The 23,653-nt window shown below is 32.9% G+C and overlaps 1 protein-coding gene across 1 annotated transcript in view; it reads right to left on the bottom strand.

The window, feature by feature from the left end:
- Positions 1–12,969: 12,969 nt before the first annotated feature.
- The window catches only part of Cdc73 (cell division cycle 73), a 123,594-nt gene continuing 112,910 nt past the window's right edge, over positions 12,970–23,653 (bottom strand). Inside the window, exons 15-17 of the mRNA XM_076831627.1 lie at positions 21,200–21,300; positions 17,750–17,891; positions 12,970–16,597 (exon numbers count right to left, since the gene is read on the bottom strand). Coding sequence (XP_076687742.1) covers positions 16,561–16,597; positions 17,750–17,891; positions 21,200–21,300 — 280 coding nt within the window. The 3' untranslated portion in view covers positions 12,970–16,560. The remainder of the gene's footprint in view (positions 16,598–17,749; positions 17,892–21,199; positions 21,301–23,653) is intronic.

Consider the following 23,653-nt stretch of genomic DNA (forward strand, 5'->3'; position numbering starts at 1 on the left):
AGAAAAAAAATCAATAAATAAGATTTGAACAAAATTAAAACATTTGCTATATGAAAAACTCTGTTAAGAGAATGAAAAGACAAACTCCCAGGGATGAGGGTGCTGGATATTTGCAAAGCACAAATCTAACAAAGGAGATGTATCTAGAACAAACAGGCAGTTCTTACTTTGCACAGTAGCGTGGGACTATAAAAAATGACCACGTAAGCTGAAGCCACACAAAGCTTCCTTTAATCAGTTAGAAAATATAATTGTTCCTTGACCTTTAAAAATTTTTGTCAAAACTTTCTCATTATTGGTACCAAATGTACATACAAATTTTTTAAGGTATTGAAACCAATTTATTTAGCACATCGTAACTTAAAGCTTTAGAAACTTTGAGAATTAAAGTGCTTTATATATTTGCAAAAAACATCAAGAGTAGCTTCAGTAATGCCTTCTTGTGATAAAACTTACAATAAAGAACAAACATCTTTTCTGAACCTACATGAACTGTCATACTTCTTTATATGCTTGGATTAGCTTTTTAACTTTTGCATTTTTTAACTTTTTAGTTTTTTTATAACTTTTTGCATTTTTTATTAACTTTTTTAACTTTAGCATTTTTAATATCATGAAATATTTCTAAGTGTTCCTTTAATGTAAAGATTTTGCCACTTTCTCTGGGATTTCTTCATCCTTCCCTTATTCATGTTATACGGTTTGCTGTCACTAAGTTCCTCTGGCTGCATATCTAGTCTCTTGAATGGCAGCAGTATCAACATTCTCATACTCGACTATTTTCTCTAAAATTCCATTTATGGTTAATTAGAATTTTACTTCCAGTTTTGTAATTTTTTGTTTCTGTGCTACATTTTCAAGTTTGTTGGCCAGTTCCATTTTTCACTTATTCATTTTTGTAAAATGTCATAGGGATTTATCACTGAGAGACAAGGAAGTAACACAAACACACATTTTGCTTAAGAGGTATGCAATGATCAATCACCAAAGACTTTGAAAGAAGTGAATTGTCATAGATCATGATGCACATCTGTTATTTATGTTTTGATCTGTGGACTGGAGAGCTAGCAATACTTTGTGCTTTATGCAATCACTCACAGTTAATGTTATGGTAACTGAAATTTGAATTATATAATTTGAGCCATTGCACTACAAGGTCATGCATATTGGAATCATGCAAAGCGAGCACTGAATATATAAAGAACTCTCAAAACTTTCCTTTAAAATAAAAAGAATCAAATTAGAAAATGGATAAAAGACAAAAGTACACCTTTCACCAAAGAGGATATACAGATAGCAAATCAGTACCTAAAGATATGTCCAACATCTTAAGCCATTTGGGACAAATTAAAAATCATGATGATGTATTGCTATACATCTACTACAATAGAAAAAAAAATTTAAAGATCATGACAATACTAAATGCTGACAAAGAATTGGAAAAACCAGATCTCTTAAACACAGCTGGTAAGTACTTAAGAGGTACTTCAGAAAATCCTTGAGCAGTTTCTTAAGAACTGTTACCACACCACCCAGCAACCATATCATAGAACATCTATTCCAGCAAAAGCAAACAAAAAACAACTTATGTTCACACATTCATATGTACATGAATGCTCTAGTAGCTTCATTTGTCATAGCAAAAATATATATAAGAAAATAATCTACATGCCCTTCCATAGGTGAATATCTGAACAAACTATTATAACAAACATTGCTATACCGGAACACCAGTCAAATATAAAAAGAAACAACTATTGATACAGATATTGGGTGAATCTCCACAACATTAGAGACAGAAAAAGCCAATCTCAAAGGTTGTACTGTATGATTCCAATTATATGAGAGTCTCAAAATGGCAAAATTACAGAAAAGGAAAATGGATTAGCAGGTTGCCAAGAGTGGTGAAAGGAGGGTGTGTGTTTGTGTGTGAGACAGGGGCAGCATAAGTCACCTTTGTGTTGATGGAACAGTTCTGAATCTTGATTATGGTGGTAATAACACAAATCTACTCAAGACAAAACTGCATAGAACCACCCATACACACACTCAAAAATGAAGGCATGGAAAACTGAAGAAGTCTGATTGGAATGTGTGGATTAAATCAATATGCCTGCTTCTAATACTATACTCTTGTTATAGAAAATGTTATCTCTAAGAGCAATTGGGTGAAGAGCAACTGGGACCACTCTGTATTATTTTTACAATTTGTTATGAATCTGTAATTTCTGTATTTAAAAATAAAACATTTAAAAAATTTCCTTTATTCAGAGGTGCCACTTTGGGGAATTTATCCATAATACACTTACATATGTGTACAAAGATGTGTTCATATGGATGTTCACTATAACACTATAGTGGCAAAAGACTATGCTTAGTCTCAACTCTCTCCAAAGTGGTAAAACAGCTATCATGGGAAAGAGTATGCGGTTGGTTAAAAGAAACATGACATTTACTATATGATAAATGTCATCTCAATTTAAAAACTGAGAGAAAAAAACAAAAAAACAATTTCCAAGATATGATCTTAAGTGAAAAAAGCAAGATGCAGCAGAATGTTAATATTTATCAGAGAAAGAGAAAGATTGATGTATCTGCTTATGTACCTATAGAATAGCACTGGAAGGGTCCTAGGATTATTGGACACAGTTATCACCACCAGAAGAAAAAATGGGTACCTTTTGAATTTGTAGAACATGAATAAATCGATATTTACTGAGCTAGAGTGTCATTGCTATCACCGTGGTTTTACACTTACACTAACTACTAAAACACTATCCATCTGGGTGTGATGACACTCACCTATAATCCCAGTGGCTTCAGAAACTGAGGCAGGAGGATCTAAAGTTTGAGGCCAGCCTCAGCAATTCAGTGAGGCCCTTAGCAACTCAGCAAGATCCTGTCTCAAGATAAAAAAAATCAAAAGGTCTAGGGATGTGACTCAGTGGTTAAGCACCACTGGGTTCAATCCATGGTACCAAAATCAATCAATATAGACAAACACAATCAAATTCATTTTTCACTCTGGCTTCCACACAATTATTTTACCACAATGTCTTTTCCTTTTTCATTTGTTTCTTCTGACACTATATATTCATGTTTACCATAATTCTAACACATGGCCCTTCCTGATGCCACAGTTTCTAAGACACTGTTCATTCTCCACTCTGAAAGAAGTCTCTCATAAGCAGCATACACTCTATGTTCATCAAAATCCAATCAAGAGACAAAATTACATCAGTAATTGAATAGAGAAAGTTAAATATCAAAAACTGTTATTAAAGATAGTTTACTGGGCTGGGGATGTGGCTCAAGCGGTAGGGCGCTCGCCTGGCATGCGTGCGGCCCAGGTTCGATCCTCAGCACCACATACAAACAAAGATGTTGTGTCCACCGAGAACTAAAAAATAAATATTAAAGTTCTTTCTCTCTCTCTCCCTCTCTCACTCTCTCTTTAAAAAAAAAATGGAAGTTGTAAAGATGTTGTGTAAAGCTAGAAACACAAAATTCACACCACTTTAAAAAAAAAAAAGATAGTTTACTAAAATGGTAATAATGGATACAGAAATAACAGAGACAAACACTCCCCCTGATTGTAGGAGAGTGTAAGTCACTCCCCTATCCAACTACCCGAGGGCTGAATTTAGAGCTCATTGGAGAGGTCAAGGATGCCAAAAGAATACAAAGTGTAGACAGAAGACACTGGCCAGAGAGAACTGTCTAGTGGGAGCATCTTACCTAGTGATGAGATCCCTGGAGATTGTGAGTCGGGCACAGGCTGTCTATAGGAATAGCTCCCCAAGCAACAGAGAGACTTGTAGGAAGGTGCAAGCTGCAGCTGTTCTATAAAGACTACTGGGGGTGCAACCAGGCCTTCCACATGTCAATCTGAATGCGACCAGATCAAAGCAATGACACATGTGGTCCAGAGAGCAAAGTGCTCTCCCCTTGCCATGGCCTTATCATGTTCTTCCACGGCACAGTCTTAACACTGAGCCCACTGACCAAGGAAAGATGCATACAGAGTCCAATTTCAACATCACAATACAGCACAAAGGGTAGATATGGAGCTGAGACAATCAATTGGTATATTCTACAATCCTGAAACCAAGTGAATTCAATGGGATGAGTGACATAACTGCAACTCCAGAGTTACCCAGTGCTGGTGCTATGAAAGTACAGAGGAGGGGAAAAGTGAATTTATAATTATTCCTTACTAGATATGTGTGCCTTTACTTAGTCTTTTGTATGTATTTAATTGATAATGGGTTTCATTTCTTTAGAGACAATCTAATAATTTTCAGATAGGTATATTTCTTAAAGTATCATGTGTGTGGAAAATGAAAATTTGGTTTTCTGTTTTTAATCAGTCGTTATCTAGGTTATGATGATGCAAACACATCTGTGTTCAACTGGTTTTAAAAGGATTAATTCTGGTCCGATTTTTTTCTCATATGTGATGTTACTACCAACGGCAAATTGCCTTATGATGCACATAATGTGCACAAGAATAACAAAACACCTGTTATTTAGTATGGACAAATACTAAGATAGATTTACAGATATGAATTTGAGCTTGGTCTTGAAGAGTTTTCAACATATTTTCCAGATAGGAAAGGAACAGTTATGAAGGTATAGAGATGGGAGAAGAAATGATAGGTAGAGAGACTGCAAAGCAGTGTCTGAAGCCTAAGTCTTTGGGAGGAAAGAATTAAATAAATAAATTATTTGGGTCTTAGGTTTTCAAAGTTAGTGTTTCAAAACAGTTATCTGTGGACTACTTGAGAACCATGTTAAAAACATATTTCTAGGTTAATATCCCTAGACACCTGTTTAACAAGTTTGGGACAATCAATCATACAACCATTCCCTTCATGGTATGCTAATGTTCATGATCCACACACCACTATTAGATAAATATTTTTCTTTATTGCTATAGGTCTCCAAAGTCAGTCACACACACACATCAAGGAGCATACAAGATGATTCATTGGGGTGTTGGAAAAAGACATTAAAATACAGTCACACTAAAATTCAGCTTAATTTATATATGGACTGATACAGATGCCGCCACTTGATCTATGTACAAGGTGAACTGAGGGAGAAAGACCTTAAGTCCTCATTTCCTCAACCAGCATACTGTGATAGACAACGGCTTATAGATGTTTCACAAAACAGAAAAGTGATACCAAAAATGTGTAGAAAAAAATTTTAAAAAACATAGACAGTAGTAAAAATACATGAATGTGGAAACAAGAAAATGGCAGAATTGACCTCTTTTCTAAATCTAAATTGGCTCTTTGCTAAATTACAAGATAGAAAGTTATGAAATCAGATAAATAATAACTTTAAGAAAAAAAATGCCATGGAAAGAACATTTTGAAAACTATCACTGATAATGTTCTGTGCTTTTGTGGCTGAAAACACAAGTGTATTGCCTATCAAAATTTTCATATCTTCAAAACAACTTGGAAATAACTTTCTGAGCTATTAAAAAATCTCTAAAACCTCAATACATGTTTTTTTTTTTTTTTAAATAAATACTCCAAAGTGCTTCTTTGGGCTTTAGGAAGCCATTTATAAACAAATATATAACTTCAGATTAGTTGCTAGAACAAATGTTGTTAATCTTCCATGAGGTCAAACATTTATTCTCACTGGGACTAAGATTGGAACACTTTTACTCACCTCACTCCCCTGTTTGGTCCTCACCTGGAGGTTCTGTTGGGACAGCTCAGTACTGACATTAATAGTGAGATTTTCCATGTAGTATGTCGTGTCTTTTCTACTTGAAGAGTACTTAACCCTTTACAGATTCCCCTTCTATCACAAAATGAAGTTGTTTTTATTATTTGTCCATTTAAAATTTTGGGAGCATTTACTTAGGTGAACTTACTTTGGGGATATATTCTATGGATCCTGAATAACCTCAAGATGAATGATCTTACTTTGGAAAGAGATTTTAGGTTACAGTGTTATTCTAAAGTCTAGAAATGTGATTTTCTTTCTTTCTTTCTTTTTACCTTTGTTTATTGTTGTCTTTTTTAAATGTGGTGCTAAGGATCAGACCCAGTGCCTCACACATGCTAGGCGAGCGCCCTACCACTGAGCCATAAGCCTAGCCTCTGTGGTTTTCTTTTTCTTTGTACATTCTTTTCTGTATCCTGAAATTCAAACATTTGAATATTTTCTCCTCTATGTCTAGTGAATATTTCAAAATCAACATTTCAAAACTAAAACTGATCCTTCCAGCTGCTACCATGCCCAAATTAGGCAGAAACTCCATTCTTGCAGTTACTCAAAAAACTTTTTGAAATGTCATAGACCATTATCTTACACACTGCATCCAATCCACATACTCTCAAAATATTTTGAAAATCGCACCACTTCTCCTTCTTCTACCAATACCACACTGGTCTAAGCCCCCATCATTTGTTGTTTAAATTATTGCAATACTCAAAGATCTAGTCTCCTGGCTTCTGCCCTTGAAATCTTCATAGTGTATTCTTGAATTATAGTCAGCAACTCTTCTAAACCAAATCCATTCATATCATTCCTCTGCTTAAAATTTCTCCAATGGCAGGGAACGATGGAACATGCTTGTAATCCCAGTGGCTTAGAAGGCTGAAGCAGCAAGATTGTGAGTTCAAAGCCAGACTTAGTGACTAGGTGAGGTCCTAAGCAAATTAGCAAGACCCTGTCCCTAAAGAGTATATAAAAAGGGTTAGGGATATGCTTCAGTGTTTAAGCACCCCGGAGTTTAATCCCCAGTACCAAAACCCAAAATTTTCCAATGGCTTTCCAGATGCATCAATAAATAATTGCCAAGTCTTGCAACAGTTACAAGGGCATACATTATCTTGTTTCCTGCTGACTTTCTGCCCTCATCTTAAGTTTTTGCTCTCTCTAGGTATATTCCTGCCTCAGGGTTTTTGACTACTCCCTGTCTGGAGTGCTTTCTCCCCACATATTTATAAAACTAGCTTCCTCACTTACTTCAAATTACTGTATAAATCTTACCTTATCTGCCTCTAAGCACTATGAGATAGAAAATCCTGCCACTACCTTATCTCAATATAAGCCTAGTCATATCATGTTCCCCCTTTCACCACTTATTACCATGTAAGACACATTTATTCATTTACTTATTGTCTATCTCTTCAACGTTGATGAGGGTGTGGCCAACATTTTTGTTCACTAAAACAGTGCTTGTCATTGGTGCAAAATAAATGATAAATACTTGAATTGAGTATCTGCCTAGCATCTTTTCCCCAATGTTTCCTGGAACCTACATGATGCAAGTTCCTTCAACCTAATAATTTTCCTCTGTTATTTGGTACTTGTGTCCTCCTAAATCCACCCCCACACTTCCTCCTCCTTTGGTTCTTCACTAATACACATTTAATAGCCTAGGCTTATCTTCTGTTTTCATCTTGTCTTTGGGTTTTGTTTCCTAGAGAGAGCTACAATTTGGTAAACTGTGGTTATTCCCCAATGCTTTCTCTTCCTTCTTTTTGTTCCCCGCTGGTACCAGGGATTGAACCCAGTGGTGCTTAATCACTGAGGCACATTCCACAGCCCCCTCTTTAAAAAAATACTTAGTTGTAGATGAACACACAGTATCTTTACTTATTTTCATGTGGTGCTGAGGATTGAACACAGTGCCTTACACATGCAGGGCAAGCGCTGTAACACTAAGCTAAAGCCCCAGTCCCCAACCACTTTTTAAAAATATTTTATTTAGAGATAAGGTCTTGCTGAGTTACTGAGACTGGTTTTGAATTTGTGATCCTCCTGCCTCAGCCTCCTGAACCGCTGGGATTACAGGCGTGAGCCACTATGCCTGGCCAGACCTCCTTTTCTACATTTTAATACATTTTACTTTCTGTAAATTTTTATTTTATACTGTGATTAAAGTCTTACATGCTTTTTCAGAATTAAAGTTGCCATCCATCTAGACCAGCAATTTCATCATCCATTTCTGAGTGTTTTCTCTCACTTGTAGATGCCATTTTAGTTTTCCATAGACTATTTTCCTTTTGTCTGCTCATCCTCCCTTTTGCACAAGTCAAACTTTGGGATATTTTATGCCATAATAAACTCATGAACAATAGAAACCAGTTACCTTTGTTTCTGTGGACTTGCTGTCAACCAGCAAATTGACCATTTCCTTCACCAATGACTAGAGGAAAACCTATCTTTCCTCTATTTTCAAGAACTTGTTTTCTCAGAAACTCATGGGGTGATGTGAAACTTAGCTCACATGTGGTGTCCGAGAAGGTACTCTGAAGTTGAGTCTTACTAGTACTGCAAATGTGGACTGCATAACTTTTCCTTTAAGTTCATGGTTCTGTGAGATCAAGACTCTTTCAGGAGTTTAGGTCTTTGTTGAAGGTTTCATAGCTGCTGGTCTACAGGACCCTATCTGAATTAAGAAAAAATTAAAGACAAGCTCTCCCTTCCCTATGCTGGTATAATCAAAACGGTTATATACATCCTTCTGATTCTAGTCTCCAGCCCCATAGCAACTGCTCTGTCCAAAAAAGGTAGTTAGCAGATGGAATAAAAAAGTTTCACAGGAGGGAGCTTAAGACACACAATAAAGCCATCTCCCTAGGGCCCTGTTTAAGAAAAACATATAACTAAATTTAAATATGGATGGAAAAGGGTAAATATAGGTTGACAAGATGACAACAGTAATAGTCCAAAATTTGTGACAATAGGAGAGGTTGTAGGAGAAATGCAATATGAATGGATATGTCTTTGATGAGTGACAAGACATTTAAAACACTTAATAGAAGGAAAGAAAGAAATGAAGCTTCTTAAATGTATACATATTTGCTCAGAAAACAGTGGGAAGTCCATGACTTCTGTTTCCTCTGTCAAGAAAAAGTAAGGGCACTTCTGAGTGAAGACAATGGAGTAAAATTGGATCCATTTGGGTCATAACAACCTAAAGAACTGGCAAAGAAGTGAAAGAGGAGGAAAGATAAGAAATAAAATCAATCACCAAACAACAAAAAGTACACATCTTCACACTAAAAGTGAAATAAATGGATTCAAGTAAGACTTGGATTAAAGACAAGCTCTCCCCCTCCATATTCTGGTATAATCAAAAGGTTATATATATTCTATTGATTCAGAATAGCATCTAACCTACCTCAATAAGTTAACAGCAGCCTAGGAATTCTTAACGCAAAATCCAACACATGAGGAAACAAGCGCACAGAAGTTAAAAAAAAAAAAAAAAGAAAAGAAAACCAAAAACTCCAATAAAAAATACTTTGTTCCCATCAGTATCTCCAGGAATCCGTTTTCTAGCAACCTGCATTTAGTTCAGGAAGCATTAAGGAGAATGTTTTTAGTAATGAGATGAATATATAACTAGTGACCTCAGTATTGGCAGTTAAAAAACTCAAAAGGAACAAAAGCCCAGGCCTTTCAACAGTCTTTCCCACACCCAGTAAAACAGCTACAGAACTGGCAATATTTATTGCCCAAAACCAGCCTCATAAGAAAGCAAAATGGGGAAGCAAGACTATAGAAGATGCTAGACTGTCAAAAAGCCATATGTAATAAAAGCAGTCCTCTATCTGTATCATAATGGGAATTTTATTTAAACAAATTTGGTTGTTTTGGGGGGGTACTGAAATAACTTAATCATCAATATTTTATTAATTCATTTCCAAATATCTAAATATAAATCCACTCACTGTCTCCATATAAAGCCCAAGTTTTTTGAGGATGGATCCTTTCAGGTTCATGTTCCCCAATTACCTCATCCTCCTTGTTGCTATCTCCCTTGTCACTGCTAGTCTCAACATTCTCAGTTATTTCAATACTCATGTAACCACAAAGATCCTTCACTCATCTCAAAGACCACCTCCTCCTATCAGTCATTTTCAAGGTTTTGACTTTTTCTCTTTGATTTTAGATCACTGCTGGTATCTTTGTTTCACACATCTCATTCTGACCATATCCTTTTCTCATCTTTCAGGCTCATTTCACTGAAGCTTTTAGTTCACAGGATAGTGCCACTTTCTCATACCCATCACATCTTGTCCAAGATTTATTCCTCAAACTACATATCACCTTGCAAATGTCAATTCCCTGGCCTGCTTCTACTTCCACTATAAGTCAAAAACCCAACTGCAATCCCCTACACCTATAATCAAGCAGCTAGAGAAAAACCACACCAATGGTTTGTCAAGCTTTGCTTAAATCGTGACCACTTCTTAAGGATACAACACAGTTCCAATTACTGCCATATTTTCCCATTACATTGGAATTCTCACATAATTTCTTTTCTTACCTCAAATTCTTATATCAACTTTCATTAGTCTTAAACAACTTTAATGTGCAATCTATTTTGTTTTGTACTGAGTGGTGCATTATGAAATAAAAATACATCATCTAAGAATACAAATGTTAAGATCATTTTATAGTCAAAACATAAACTTTAGTAATACTTAGTTGTGTTAACATGAGCCATGAGCAATTTCACTCAATCTCCCCCAACCATTACACACACCGACATGATACATTCAAACTGTTTCATTTTAAAAACCAATGTTTATAGTCGGGAGTGGTGGCACACACCTGTAATCCCAGTGGTTCAGGAGGCTGAGGCAGGAGGATCATGAGTTCAAAGTCAGCCTCAACAAAAGTGAGGGGCTAAGCAACTCAATGAGGCAGTCTCTAACTAAAATACAAAATATTGCTGAGGATGTGGCTTAGTGGTCAAGTGCCCTTGAGTTCAGTCCCCACTGTCCCACCCCACCAAAAAAAACAAATGCTTATATTATTGATCAATTAAAAAAAAAGATAAGTATCACTGCCATGTTTAGTATTAATATTAAACTCCATGAAGGCAGTTCTTCTGTTAGAAAACATTACTACATTTTATCACAGTGAAATAGTGACCCAACATGTTCCCATTTGAAATTTGTTGGCCTGTTAAGTATAGGTCAATAAAATACCCAAATGTGGCAACAGAATCCCTCAGATGTCTTCTGCTTCATTACAGTCTCGGCTCTATTTATATTAGTTATGTAGTAAAGATGAGCATTCTCTAGATGAGGCTGGATTGTAAACTATAAATTCTGTGCCAAAGGATCTACAAATAATCATTAAGCAGACTCAAACACACAGCCTTCTCCAGAGCTGTTTTATAATTTCTTTTACAGTCATTTAAGAAAGCTGAGAGCAAAAAAGGAAAATTTACCATAAATGTTCATCACTACACTATTAAACAAAAAAAAAAAAGAGAGAGAGAGAAGTGTTTTAGGAAATGAGAGGAAAAAAGCTTATTTGTCAATGTTCTGTTATTTATATATTAGCACCTTTGAGCCTAAAATTAAAAAAAAAATTCAACAGCGTTTACAATTCATGTTGTATGTCAGTTATATGGATGCTCATCCAAAAGCAGATGAACAAAAGAACAGAACAGCATAATAAAATATGTACTTAGTGGACACTTATGAATGGAATGAAAAGTAAGTTTGCATGGAGTCCATTAAAGTCTTCCATTAAAGGAACTGGGGGTTGTGGCTCAGTGTTAGAACACATGCCTAGCATGTGTGAGGCCCTGGGATCAATTCCCAGCACCACATTTAAAAAAAACAAAACAACAACAACAAAAAACCCCCAAATGAACAAAATAAAGATATTGTGTCCATCTACAACTAAAAATATATTTTTAAAAACATCTTCATTAAAAATATCCTGATGCAGAAGATTCAATTATTGACATTGCCAATATGATGCTGTTAATAATTTTGATTATACAGAAATAAAATCTGTTGTAAAATTTATTATATTATTGTTGGTTATTATGTCAAAACCATGGCAAGCTATAAAGGTAATGAAATACACTTAATACTATTGCAATAACATAGAACATATGGCCATAATCAAAGTAAGTTTAGTAGAGCATGAAGTTTGGTACCTTCAGGAAAACTATGATTCTCTAAATTTTTTACCTAATTAATGGGCAAGGAGACTGTAAATGAATTTAACTCATTAGTTTTCAAAGTGAAAACTTATATTTATTTCTAAAACAGAAATATTATGCTTGACAAATATTATAAATCACACCATGTAAAGACAATATCCCAATGTACAATGTTTCTGTCTTCGTGGTATTAGGGAAAAGAAAAAATATTTTTTAAATATATGTTTTAATTTAAAAAATACTTTTTTTGGTTGGTGATAAGGGGGAAGGTGGAAATATCCCTAAGATTTTTAATGTAAAGTACTACCAAATACCTTATTTACTTAATCTGTATTCATGAATCACTTTGCTTGGGAAAGAGTCAACAATTGGTGATTAAGCAATCAATCACAGTGGGCTACTATAATATAAAGAAACTGCATTAACTTTGTAAGTACTATAACAACCTTAAGGGTTAAGTAGCTCTTAGTATTTTAAAAGTGGCTACAAAGGGAATTCAACAGCAAATAAATACTGGAAGGGATAGATCACTTGCTTAAATTTAAAATATTATCACCTCACTTTTTTAATTTTGGCAATAAAACTATTTTATTTCATTAGCTTTGTTCATACAAAAATGCATACTGCATTTCAGCAGATGGCATATATTTAAAACTTCTAAGATACTCCTATATAAAAACTACCTAAAATAATATACAAGACCAAACACAATGACCTAAAAGTATTCTTACTAGATATAATTCTTTACAATTCTATTTAACATTTTCATTTTTCCTTAGATATTGTGCCCACATACGAATATGTAAACAATACTGGGTTCAGCAAACTTTCAAATATGGCGATGAATACGCCAGAACATTTAGGACATGGCATTTCAAAACTTCCTAATCATAATCTTAGTTTAAGACAAATTCAGTCATTCTTCCCTTTTATTTCTAAAGTATTTTTATTTTATTACTATGAGAATCAACATGATTCTCAAACCTAAGTGAATAAACAGTGAAAATCCAGTCTAGTCACATCAGTGTAATCAATTTTTATTTTTTAAAGAAAAATAGCAGCCAGAAACTTTCTGAGTTGAGAACATATTTCTACAATTCCTATTTTATTTTATAAATAATAAATTTCTCTTTAGCATTCTACATAAATCTTAAACAGGCAGACCAAAATGTTCTTTATTAAGAAACATGAGCATGTATTGTGTTTGTGTAGGTATGTGTGTAGGCTTTAATAAAAATTTATCTGGAAAATAAACTTCAAGTTATATTTTACATTTAAATAAGCACTTTAAAAACACAAAATTTAGGGCTGAAGGTTTAACTCAAGTGAGCACTTGCCTAGCGTGTACTAGGAGAGTTATAGGGGGCTGGGAACACACTAAACCAAAAGCATTAAGTTTAAAGCCACTTTCTAAGCCATTAATTTTGACCAGTTTTAAATTTTTGTGTAATACTATAAAATATACTGTTAAATCTCAAAGAATTTCATATACTACATTAGTTTGATAAATATTCCCTTCCCACCCTCCAAATAAGAACACTGTTATCACCTTAATTTTGTTAGGAGTCAAAAAAAATTTTATTTAGGAAAAATATTCCCTTCAGTGTTGATTAGACAGTGTATTTTATTTGAGTAATTTACTCTTTTGTGCAGACCAATTTAAAGTATGCCTCTTTTCATAAACAATCTGACTCATTCTGCATGGCAGATAAGAAAATTAATACTTCTTTCTACCTTAAAATTCAGATTTTCCTCATTATGAATTATTCCTGTATGGACTGCTATTGTGCTATTGCTAAAAACAGAGTTAGTAAGGAAATGAACACATGGAAACAAACCATAAAGCTATAATACTAGTTAATAATAAAATATATTAAACATTATTTAAATATTAAACAGCAAAATAGTCCTTCTATATTAAATAAATAAGATTTTAATTTGTCATTTGGGAATATAGGTCAATACCACAATAGGAGGGATGGTCTAGTGCAAAGAGTGACCTCACACAAAACACACCCACACACATTAGAAAAGGAGAATGAGGTGGAAACACAACATTTAATACTGGTTTTGTTTTCAAATAACAAATTAAACCAGTGATTCTCCTTCCTTCTTGCATTTTAAATTACCTCGAGAACTTCTGAAAAATACTGAGATCAGGTCTTATCCCAGATAAATTAAATGAGAATAGGCATTTAGTCACAGATATTTTTTCAAAACTCTCCAAGTGATTCCAATGTTCAGTGTTCAGATCTATTGATGAAATCTACGTGCTTCTTTCTTATTGTTACTTGACTCAGAAGACTCCAAGGAATAAAGAAACAAAACCTCTCCTTTACAGTCAGAACACACTAGGGTATCTCCAGTTAATAGTAACTTATGGGTAAGTCAAGTTTATTAATGTGCTGTTCATTTCCATTAAATTATCTACTTATGCCTCTTTCCCCTGTTAATTCTGTATTCCCAAACTCCAAGATCAAGTATCGTCAAACTACGTTTCTGCAATAAACCAGTTACAATGAAAATACATCACTCATTCATGCATATAAATATTTACTGAATGCCTACTATGTGCAAGGCACTGTCTTAGGTGCTGCTGTAGAACTGAGAGTTTTGTTTTGTGGGGTTTTTAGAATTAATCATTATAAAATTAATTACATGGACCTAAATAAGGGAACAAATGGTCAAAGAGAGAAAAAGTAACCCAAGTGCATACTAAGACTCTGATTTTTAAGTACATGAAATAGCATATTTGTACTTTTCCTAATGTTCCATACAATATTTCCAGAAGCCTTTGAATATACATAAGGAAAATTCAAAATAGAAAAATAAACCTTGTTCAAAGATGTTAATTTTAACCACACTCTGTATCAAGTAAATTTCATGTATCAGTATAAACACCAAAAATCTTTATGGAAAGGTAGTCCATGTCCACTTGTAGTAGTCTTAATAAGTAATCTTACATAAAAATATTACAGATTCTAGTACATGTCTATTTCATCATGGAGTTTACACAATACATAATTTGAGAACAGATTCATATGCTGAGAAATTCTAATGTGAACAAATTGAGTTTTCTTTTATCTTCAGAAAGAGTAGATGCAAAGAAAGGGGGAAGAAAATGAGAGCAGAATCTATTCAAACCTAATAAACATACTAAAATTTAATAATTTAAAATGCTGACTGCTTTTCTTTTGGAGAGCCTTGTGAATTCCCTCTGAATAATATCTTATTTTTATTGATAAGAACTTTTGTCATTACTTAAAATATAAATAATAATTGCTTCTCATTTTAAAGACAGCATTAAATTTCAAAAAATGACTAGAGAATATCAGCTTGATAAGAAAGGGCTAAATGTTTATATATTTTCTTTTAAAAAAATGTTAAAGAGAGAATCACTGTGAAAAAAAAAAATGACATAAGAAAATGGTCAGCAACAGTTCTAATGGTAAAAATAATTGAGGGGAATTAAACTTCCCAGGAGTTTTTAAGTAGTAAAAGATTAAAAAAAAAAAAAAAAAAAAGACTCCAGGACCTTGAATGCAACACTCTGTCTAAAGTAGAGAAATAGTAAAATATTTTACTAAGTTAAAATATAGGTTTTACATTTTATACCATATTGAATACACACAAAAATACCAGTGTTTTTTAATCTTGTTTCTGTTCAGACACTTAAGCAAATGATCTTTGGTGCCCGGAAGTTTATCAATAGTTAGGGATAATGGAAGATAAAGAAGTCCAAAATTGACAAAGACGACTCAAAATCCTTTACCATATAAAATAACAAGAAAGTTATACTGCAATGGTGCTGATGTATACTTTCCCTCAAATCATACTCTAGCTTCCAAAATAAGCTGCTATATAGCCAATCATGTTTTTAATTTGTGTTTTGAGATTTTCCAACAGGAAAGGTATCGCAAATAGAAATATATCATTCTAAGATTTAAAATTATCAAGTGAGAAGAATGTACATTCATCAAATGTATTCATTTATAAGAAGTCTTGAAAGGCTGAACAGTCAACCAAAGCTGAAGAACTGTTGTGGATTTTTCATTATTTCTTTTTAAATAAAGAATACATGTAGACATAGCATACATACAGGTTGAAATTTTGATTCATTCAAAATAGTCACATCCCTTTGCTTGGTTTTTGAAGTTCCAGAGTCTAAAATTTAATACCATTCATAACACAGTATTTTCAGTAAAAGGAATTAGAGAGCAATGAAAAATCAGAAGCAAGATGGCTTAGAGAGCCTTATAACCTCTAAATATACACACATTTATAACCTGTATTTATTTTCTAAAGAAACAAATTTTAAGTAATGCTAATTTAACCAATAGAGAAAAAACTTCTATCAAAATATACAATTTCCATTACAGACTAGAAGGCTAATATTAAAAAAATAGTTATAAGCCAAAAAGTTTGCTTATATGGATGACAGGCATCATCCTTTTGAAGCAAAAGCATCAAATAAGGTCTTATAAAAGATTGATCTGTGACCTTCTTCATTTATAAGTTCCTGATAAATTCATAAAGCTTCAGTCTTTAGATCAAGGTATATCCATGCTTCTTAATCCAGATTTTTAGAGATGGAGGAACCAAATAAGTCAGAATCTCAAGTGGGATTTATGCTTTACCATGTACCTGAAAGACAATTTTACAACAGGTTATAATTATTACATGAGTTTCAGAATTTTTTAGAATATTATACATAAAAATAAGTTAATTTTTTTAAAAACTTAAAATCAACAGTGGAACAAGATATTTTGTTTTCTAAGAGATTAGCAACTTGATACTACAAACTTTGAAATATAAAGACTTTTGAATTAAGCAGGAGACATTCTTTTTATTAAATTCTATAACCTAAGACTCTAGCTAGGAAAAATGTTTCTCTTTAATATATTATCAGTTATAATCATATTATGCTACTTCAATCACCTGACTTTGAGAAAACCTATAAAATCCAGTGATTTTACACCAAGAAAGTAGTAGGTTTTAAGGAACATCTCATCTCAAGAGAACAACAGATTTAGTAGTATTAATTTGATCATATGCTCTTCTCCAATTTGTCAATTAATAAAGAACTTCAAAACTCTGTTTATACTAATTAAAATAAAATTTAAAAATTCATTTCTTTTCATGATTTTCCCATAACCCAAATAAACCCAGAGTTAGGGACTTTTTAGTTCTTGGCATCACTAATGCCAAGAACTGGCATCACTTAATCCATACCTCTTGGATAGATACAAAATGTGGTTCTGAGAGGTCAGATAATTCATTGAACAAATAACAAACTAATATACACCTATGTTTTGACTCAGAGTTTATTGTTTCTTCTAATAGACTAAAAATCTTTTCTTTGCTTTTTTTTTTTTTTTTTGTACTTTGTATTTTTGGCACTGGGAATTGAACCCAGGGGGGCTTTACCACTGAGCTACTTTCCCAACCCTTTTTTATTTTTGTATTTTGAGACAGGGACTCACTAAGTTGTTTACGGCCTCATTTAGTTGCTGAGGCTGGCTTTGAACTTGCAATCTTCCTGCCTCAGTCTCCACAGTCTCTTAGATCACAGGCAAGCACCGCTATATGCCCTGCTTCTTCATCTATTTCTAAAGTCAATATATCAAACATATTTGTTAGTTATCTATTAGAGATCAACATCAAATTACACAATGCTCAAAAAGAAGGGAATGAAGGAATATGGTTCACAACTTTAAGAAACTTAAAATTTAACCAAGGAGACACTAAAATTACTACAATAAAGTAAAGGTAAGTATATTTTAGGATCAGAATTACCTATCCAATGTTTCCCAGAACCGTAAGAAAACTGGTCTATCCAAATGACGTTTATGATAACTGAGTTCTAACACTGTTACATCCCATTTTTGAACGTTTGGATCCAGACGAACTTCGTCATACTTGAGATGAAAGGCTTTAACTACACAGGAAGCAGGGAGGGAAAAAAAAAATACTACTTTTTACTAAAACTATAATCAACATTATAAAACATTTTATGGAAGTATAAAAATATTATCCACCACATACACAAACTAGAACAATTAAAAAAAAAAGACCTCCTTTTCCACCAACTGAAATTATATCACAAACAAAGTAATCTTTTTAAATTTTTTTTATTTGTTAAAGTGGTCTTTTTAAATATATGCTAAACATGCAATGTCATAAAAATGTTCAGTTTGACAAATATTTAGTGAGGGCTTATATATGCCAGCTACTGGGGACTAAAATGAAGAATAAGGTAAGATAAAATGCATATGACTCAGTAAGGAATAATAAGAAAAAGACTATTCAAATACACCATAATCAGGGTACTTAGAGTTTCTCAGAGACCATGAATTCAGAAAAGGCTTTCATCGTCAGTGACGTTTATCTAACCTAAGACCTAAAGGCCAAGTGAGAAATAAGCAAGCAGAGAAGAAAAATGACCCATTATCAAGAGCATACTCAAAGAGAAAATGGCTTAGTCTAGGATAAGCAGTAACAGAACTGCATCATGGAAAGTATAATATAGGGAAAGGATAAGGGATAAGACCATATAAGTCAAGAGCAATGTTGGGCGTGTAGGCCATATTAAAAGACATGGATATCACCACAAAGCACTAAATAGAATCTACTACAATTTAGTAATGTAGAGGATAAAGAGACGGAGTTCTTTGTATGGGTAGAAGACACATGGATGGCAAGAGGAAGATTCAAGAAATCAGGGAGAGGGGAAATGGGAATAGGAAAGACAAAAGAATGAATCATATATTACTTTCCTATGTTCATATATGAATATATGACCAGTGTAACTCCACATTATGTACAACCACAAGAATGGGAAGTCTTACTTCATACATGTATGATATGTCAAAATACATTGTATTGTCATGTATAACTAAAAAGAACAAATAAAAATTAAAAAAAAAAAAGAAAAAAGAAATCAGGGAGAACAGGACTTAGTAAAAAGTGGTGAAAAGGGAGAAAATATATTTGTAAGTAAAGATGTATCTAGCATATAGTTAGTGCTTACTATATATTCTGCACTTTTCTAGGCATTAAGGATATAAACTTACAATCTTTCTCTATCCCTGACAACCAGCTAAATCATACCAGGTAGTTTATTCTTGTATTTGCAGTCAGTTTACCATCAATGGAGATGTTACGCATGCACATACACAAAATGTTTTATTAGATTTTTTTCCTCCAATTTTTTAGTCTTCTTACTAACTCTTATGATTTTAACTTTTTTTTAAATTTTTTTAAATGTAAATAAAATATTTATTTTTTTTATTCTTTTTTTTATTGGTTGTTCAAAACATTACAAAGCTCTTGACATATCATATTTCATACATTAGATTCAAGTGGGTTATGAACTCCCATTTTTACCCCAATTTTTTTTTATTTTAATAATCATCACCTAGTGTCAGAGGCTTCCAAAGAGACAACAAATGACTTTGTAAATTTTTTGGTAGTACCTTGATAATCGCTTGTTCTGTAGTGCTTGCTGGCATATTGGCTTTTAATATTAACAACCAATTAAAGGTCAATTCTTGATGGAAATTTAAAATGCATAATTTGTACAGGGAGGGGAGTATTGTTTGTAAATTACTTTCTTTTAGAAATGGAAGTCTCTTCCTCAAACACAAATTATTCATTCTGAATTTAATTAAACCAATTCACAAAAAGGACTATGTGAAGTTCGGAAAACTCATTAAGAAGTTGTCAATTTAGAAATTTTTAAAATTATGAATTAAATATAATCCCACAATTTCAATACTTTCTATTCTACTTACTGCATGTTTTACTTTTCTAATTTGCTTACTGATTTGTTTTAAATCTTCTTTAAAATATATGTTAAAAATAGTTATTTTTAAAAAAATGACTTATCTCAAGCCATAACAATCTATATTCTCCTTTAGTAATTTCAATAGTTTTAATTTTGATTGCTATTTATTTTTTCACCAAAATAATTTAAATTAAAGCTGTATATTAAAGTCCAAAAGTTCGATCCTCAGCACCACATAAAAATAAAGATATTGTGTCCAACTACAAGTAAAAAAACAAAAAACCTGAGGACAAGAAATAATTTGAGAATGAGGAAGAGAAAAGGCTGAGTTCAAAGTACCAGTGCAACATCATCAAGGAGTTACCTCACAGTTAGTGAGATGGCCAGAATATCAAGCCAGAGACATAACTTTTAAAATAGAGAGATACAGATGGAGGCTGAAAGACTATAAGAAAAAGTTGAGAATTAAAGAAAAAGAGAAATAAGAACATAAATGTACAGTTGCTAGCCAGAGAAAAAGTACCAAGAGAATGAGATAAAGTGTAGCAAGTACTTTAAAAAGAATATTTTAAAAAGGAAGAAATACGTGAGGGAGTCAAATTCTGATAGGTCAAAACTATCCAATATCTAGGTCACTGGTGACTTTGGTGGGAACAGTTTTTAGCACAAAAGAGTCAAAATACAAAGGACTGACAACTAAACAGAAAGTAAGTTAGTAAAAACAATACTTTAAAAAAAGGGAAAGTGTGAGGTTAAGAGTAAGGGTTCATCCTGTGGATATTAACTAAACACTTCCCTGTATCAGGCACTCTTCTGTGTTAGAGTACAAAGGGAAGAGAATAAAGCAGAAAGTACTCTTCTGTCATGAAACTTGCATTCTGGCCAGTGGAGACTTAGAATAAAGATATAAAAATTAGATGATGTTAAGCAACTTTAAGTGCTCTCAAGAAAGTAAAATAGCTTAAGAGAGCAACTGGGAGTAGGTGAGAGCAATTTCAAATAGGATGGTCCGAGGAGAATTCTGTGAAGACAGAACACAAGCTGAAATCTCAATGAAGAGAAAAAGCCAATCTTACTACAATTATTCAAGATGATGGGAATAGATGAAAAAATTCACAGGCATTTTAAGTATTGATATACAGTTCTGATTAGCAAAAGCCAACTCATTTTATAAACTGGTTATTGATTTTAATCAAAGCATATGGATGTATAGTAATTATTAATGACTTTAAGATACCCCCCAAAATAATTACTAATGTTGTAGGACAGGCAACATTCACTTTCAGATATAACTACACAGAAAATATTAATGTGTAAAACGAAATTTGAAAAATATTTCACAGGTGTTTAAGTTAATATTATGCTACTTAATAACAATCCATTAATATACACATCATATATGCAGAACCATAAAGAACATTTCTACATTGGATAAGCAGTAAATATACAGAGAACCTTACTTTTAGCAAATATGTCAACTGGTGATCCATCAGGCAAAAGCCATGGCCAACCTTTGAACTGCCAAGCAGGACCTTGCACAAAAACTGCTACAACTCGGTCCCTGTAAGTAGAAAGGGGATTGGGAGAGAGGGGGCATAGGAAGAATATCTCAAATTTGACCTTAGTTAATGTAAATCCCTAAGGAAAGAGTTTCATAATTATCCATGTGATATAATCTCCTATTAATTTTTCTGAAGATACAAATATAGCAAAAACATCACCTTAACTTTTCAACCTGAATTTTAATTACCACTAGACCACATTAATTACTGTACGTCCTTCTCATGCACCTAAGTCTTTCAAACATAATTATACAAACAGTAGTTTTATGTCAACTTTTTAGTTTTTGCTTATATTAATTGAAATAGGGGCCCACTTTTTCATGGCAACAGTGAATACTAGTTAATCTATTAACTGAAAAAGATGTAGTTTTAAAAGGAAGTAATTTAGTATTCAAATACATCTTAAAACGTTTTAATGACAAAATTGCCATTTTTGACAATCTTACTTTTCAGTTCTTCCAATATGTGGGCAGAAATCTGAAGATACAAACTTCCTTAACTTTCTATAACTTTTCCTACTGTTTTATAATCATTTCATTCACTCTAAATGTTGTAAATTAATTTTTCAAAGTAACTTCTCTTTCCAACCATCCCCAACCATCCAAATTTGTTTTCTAGGAAAGAATAAATCTATTTCTAAGCCCTCATATTTCATTATTTTTCACAATATTTAATTAATTGGAGAAAATATAAGTACTGCCATAAACGTAAGCCTACAACTAAAGAGGTGGGAACAAAAACTATCAACAATAATGATTAACCTTAATGACAGTTACTATGGGACAGTGCTGTTTTGAGCATTTTACACATTACTCATGTTAATCCATTTAATTTCCAAACCAATTTGCTGAAGTGAATGCCAGATACCCCCATTTTACAGATGAAGAACAGAGGGTATTAGAGAAAAGCCCACAAAAGGCAAAGAAAGAAAGGAAGGGAGGGTAAGAGAGGAAGAAAGAGAATGAGGGAATAGAAGGAATAATTAATCTTGAGCAATGGATATGATATTTGCTCCCATTTGAGGACTGATAAACCATTAGAATAGTCACTCGGCATTATTACTATAGAAACAGCATGGCTTTGCAACTCCTTGTAACAATCTTAGAAATGCTGACTACACTTTGAAAATCACTGCTTTAGATGAAGATTCTGTATATCCAACCAAACATTAAACCAGGGTTACCTGCTATTCAATTTAAAAACCTACAGCGACTGTCAAGGTTGCTATGAAAAACCACAACCTTAAAATTCTTATTCTACACAAGATGTCTGAGGCTAAAATTTGATCTTAAGTAAACAAATTTCTACATTCAGGGATACATGCCCCAAACCGTTAAAAACATCTTTAATAAAGCAACATGTTATTAAATAATCCCTAAATTTTACAACCTAACTTGTCCCATGTATAGGTGAAAGACCTATTGGTACCAACCAAACTAAAGGGAATTTTTCTGGACAGAGGTCACCTACATCCTATTGGGTCTCACAGAATTAGCAGGAAAGCAATATAATATAAATGCTACCCAGTCTCCATAAATTCTTGAAAGGATAATTAAAAGAAGACAAGGAAAATACTAATTCTGCCTATGACACCAATGATAAGACTCTAATACATATAATTTTATAGCACTGTGATGACACCTGTGCACATTCTTGGAATTATTTTCTCTATATAATGATATCTTGTAAACATATAATACACAGTCTTAACCTTCCTACTAGTTTTAAGCTTAGTATCTGAAATTCTCATCTTACTCACTTTATATGTTACTCAATTATCTGTTACGTACTGGAAAGAATTCTAATAAAAGAATCCTTTACTCTTTTATAATTTTTTAACATAATAATATTCTCAATTGCATGAAATCCAAAACCGAAAACTGACAATTACTTCAAAGGTAAATTTCATATTGTGCCATATGTTCTTTGAAACTCTGAGGCTTCAAATTTTTACTCCAATTTAAATTAATTAAAATTTATGATAATTTGTAATATCTGATTTTATAGGTACTTTAAATTATAAATAGCTTAATGTTTGGGTTAAAAGACATTTTAAATAACTACATACTGATAAAAAGAGCTGACCATGTTATTCTTTTCAGTAAATTATGCCCTTACTATGCCATTATTTATATCTTACCAGAAAATCTAAATTCTCCAAATCAAGATTTTAAAATAGAGGATCTTAAGATAACATTAGTCTATTTGTTCTGTCCTTTTTAAAAGCTGATCCAGAAAAAAATAAACAAGTAGAATTTTTTATACTCTAAGTTTTCAGAAGTTAGTGTGGTTCTTCTTATAAAGAAAATAAAGTTTAGCAATTCAAAATGTAAGTTTGTTTAGGTATTCCAA

The sequence above is a fragment of the Callospermophilus lateralis genome, chromosome 13 (genome assembly GCF_048772815.1).
Source record: "Callospermophilus lateralis isolate mCalLat2 chromosome 13, mCalLat2.hap1, whole genome shotgun sequence".
Lineage (NCBI taxonomy): Eukaryota > Metazoa > Chordata > Mammalia > Rodentia > Sciuridae > Callospermophilus > Callospermophilus lateralis.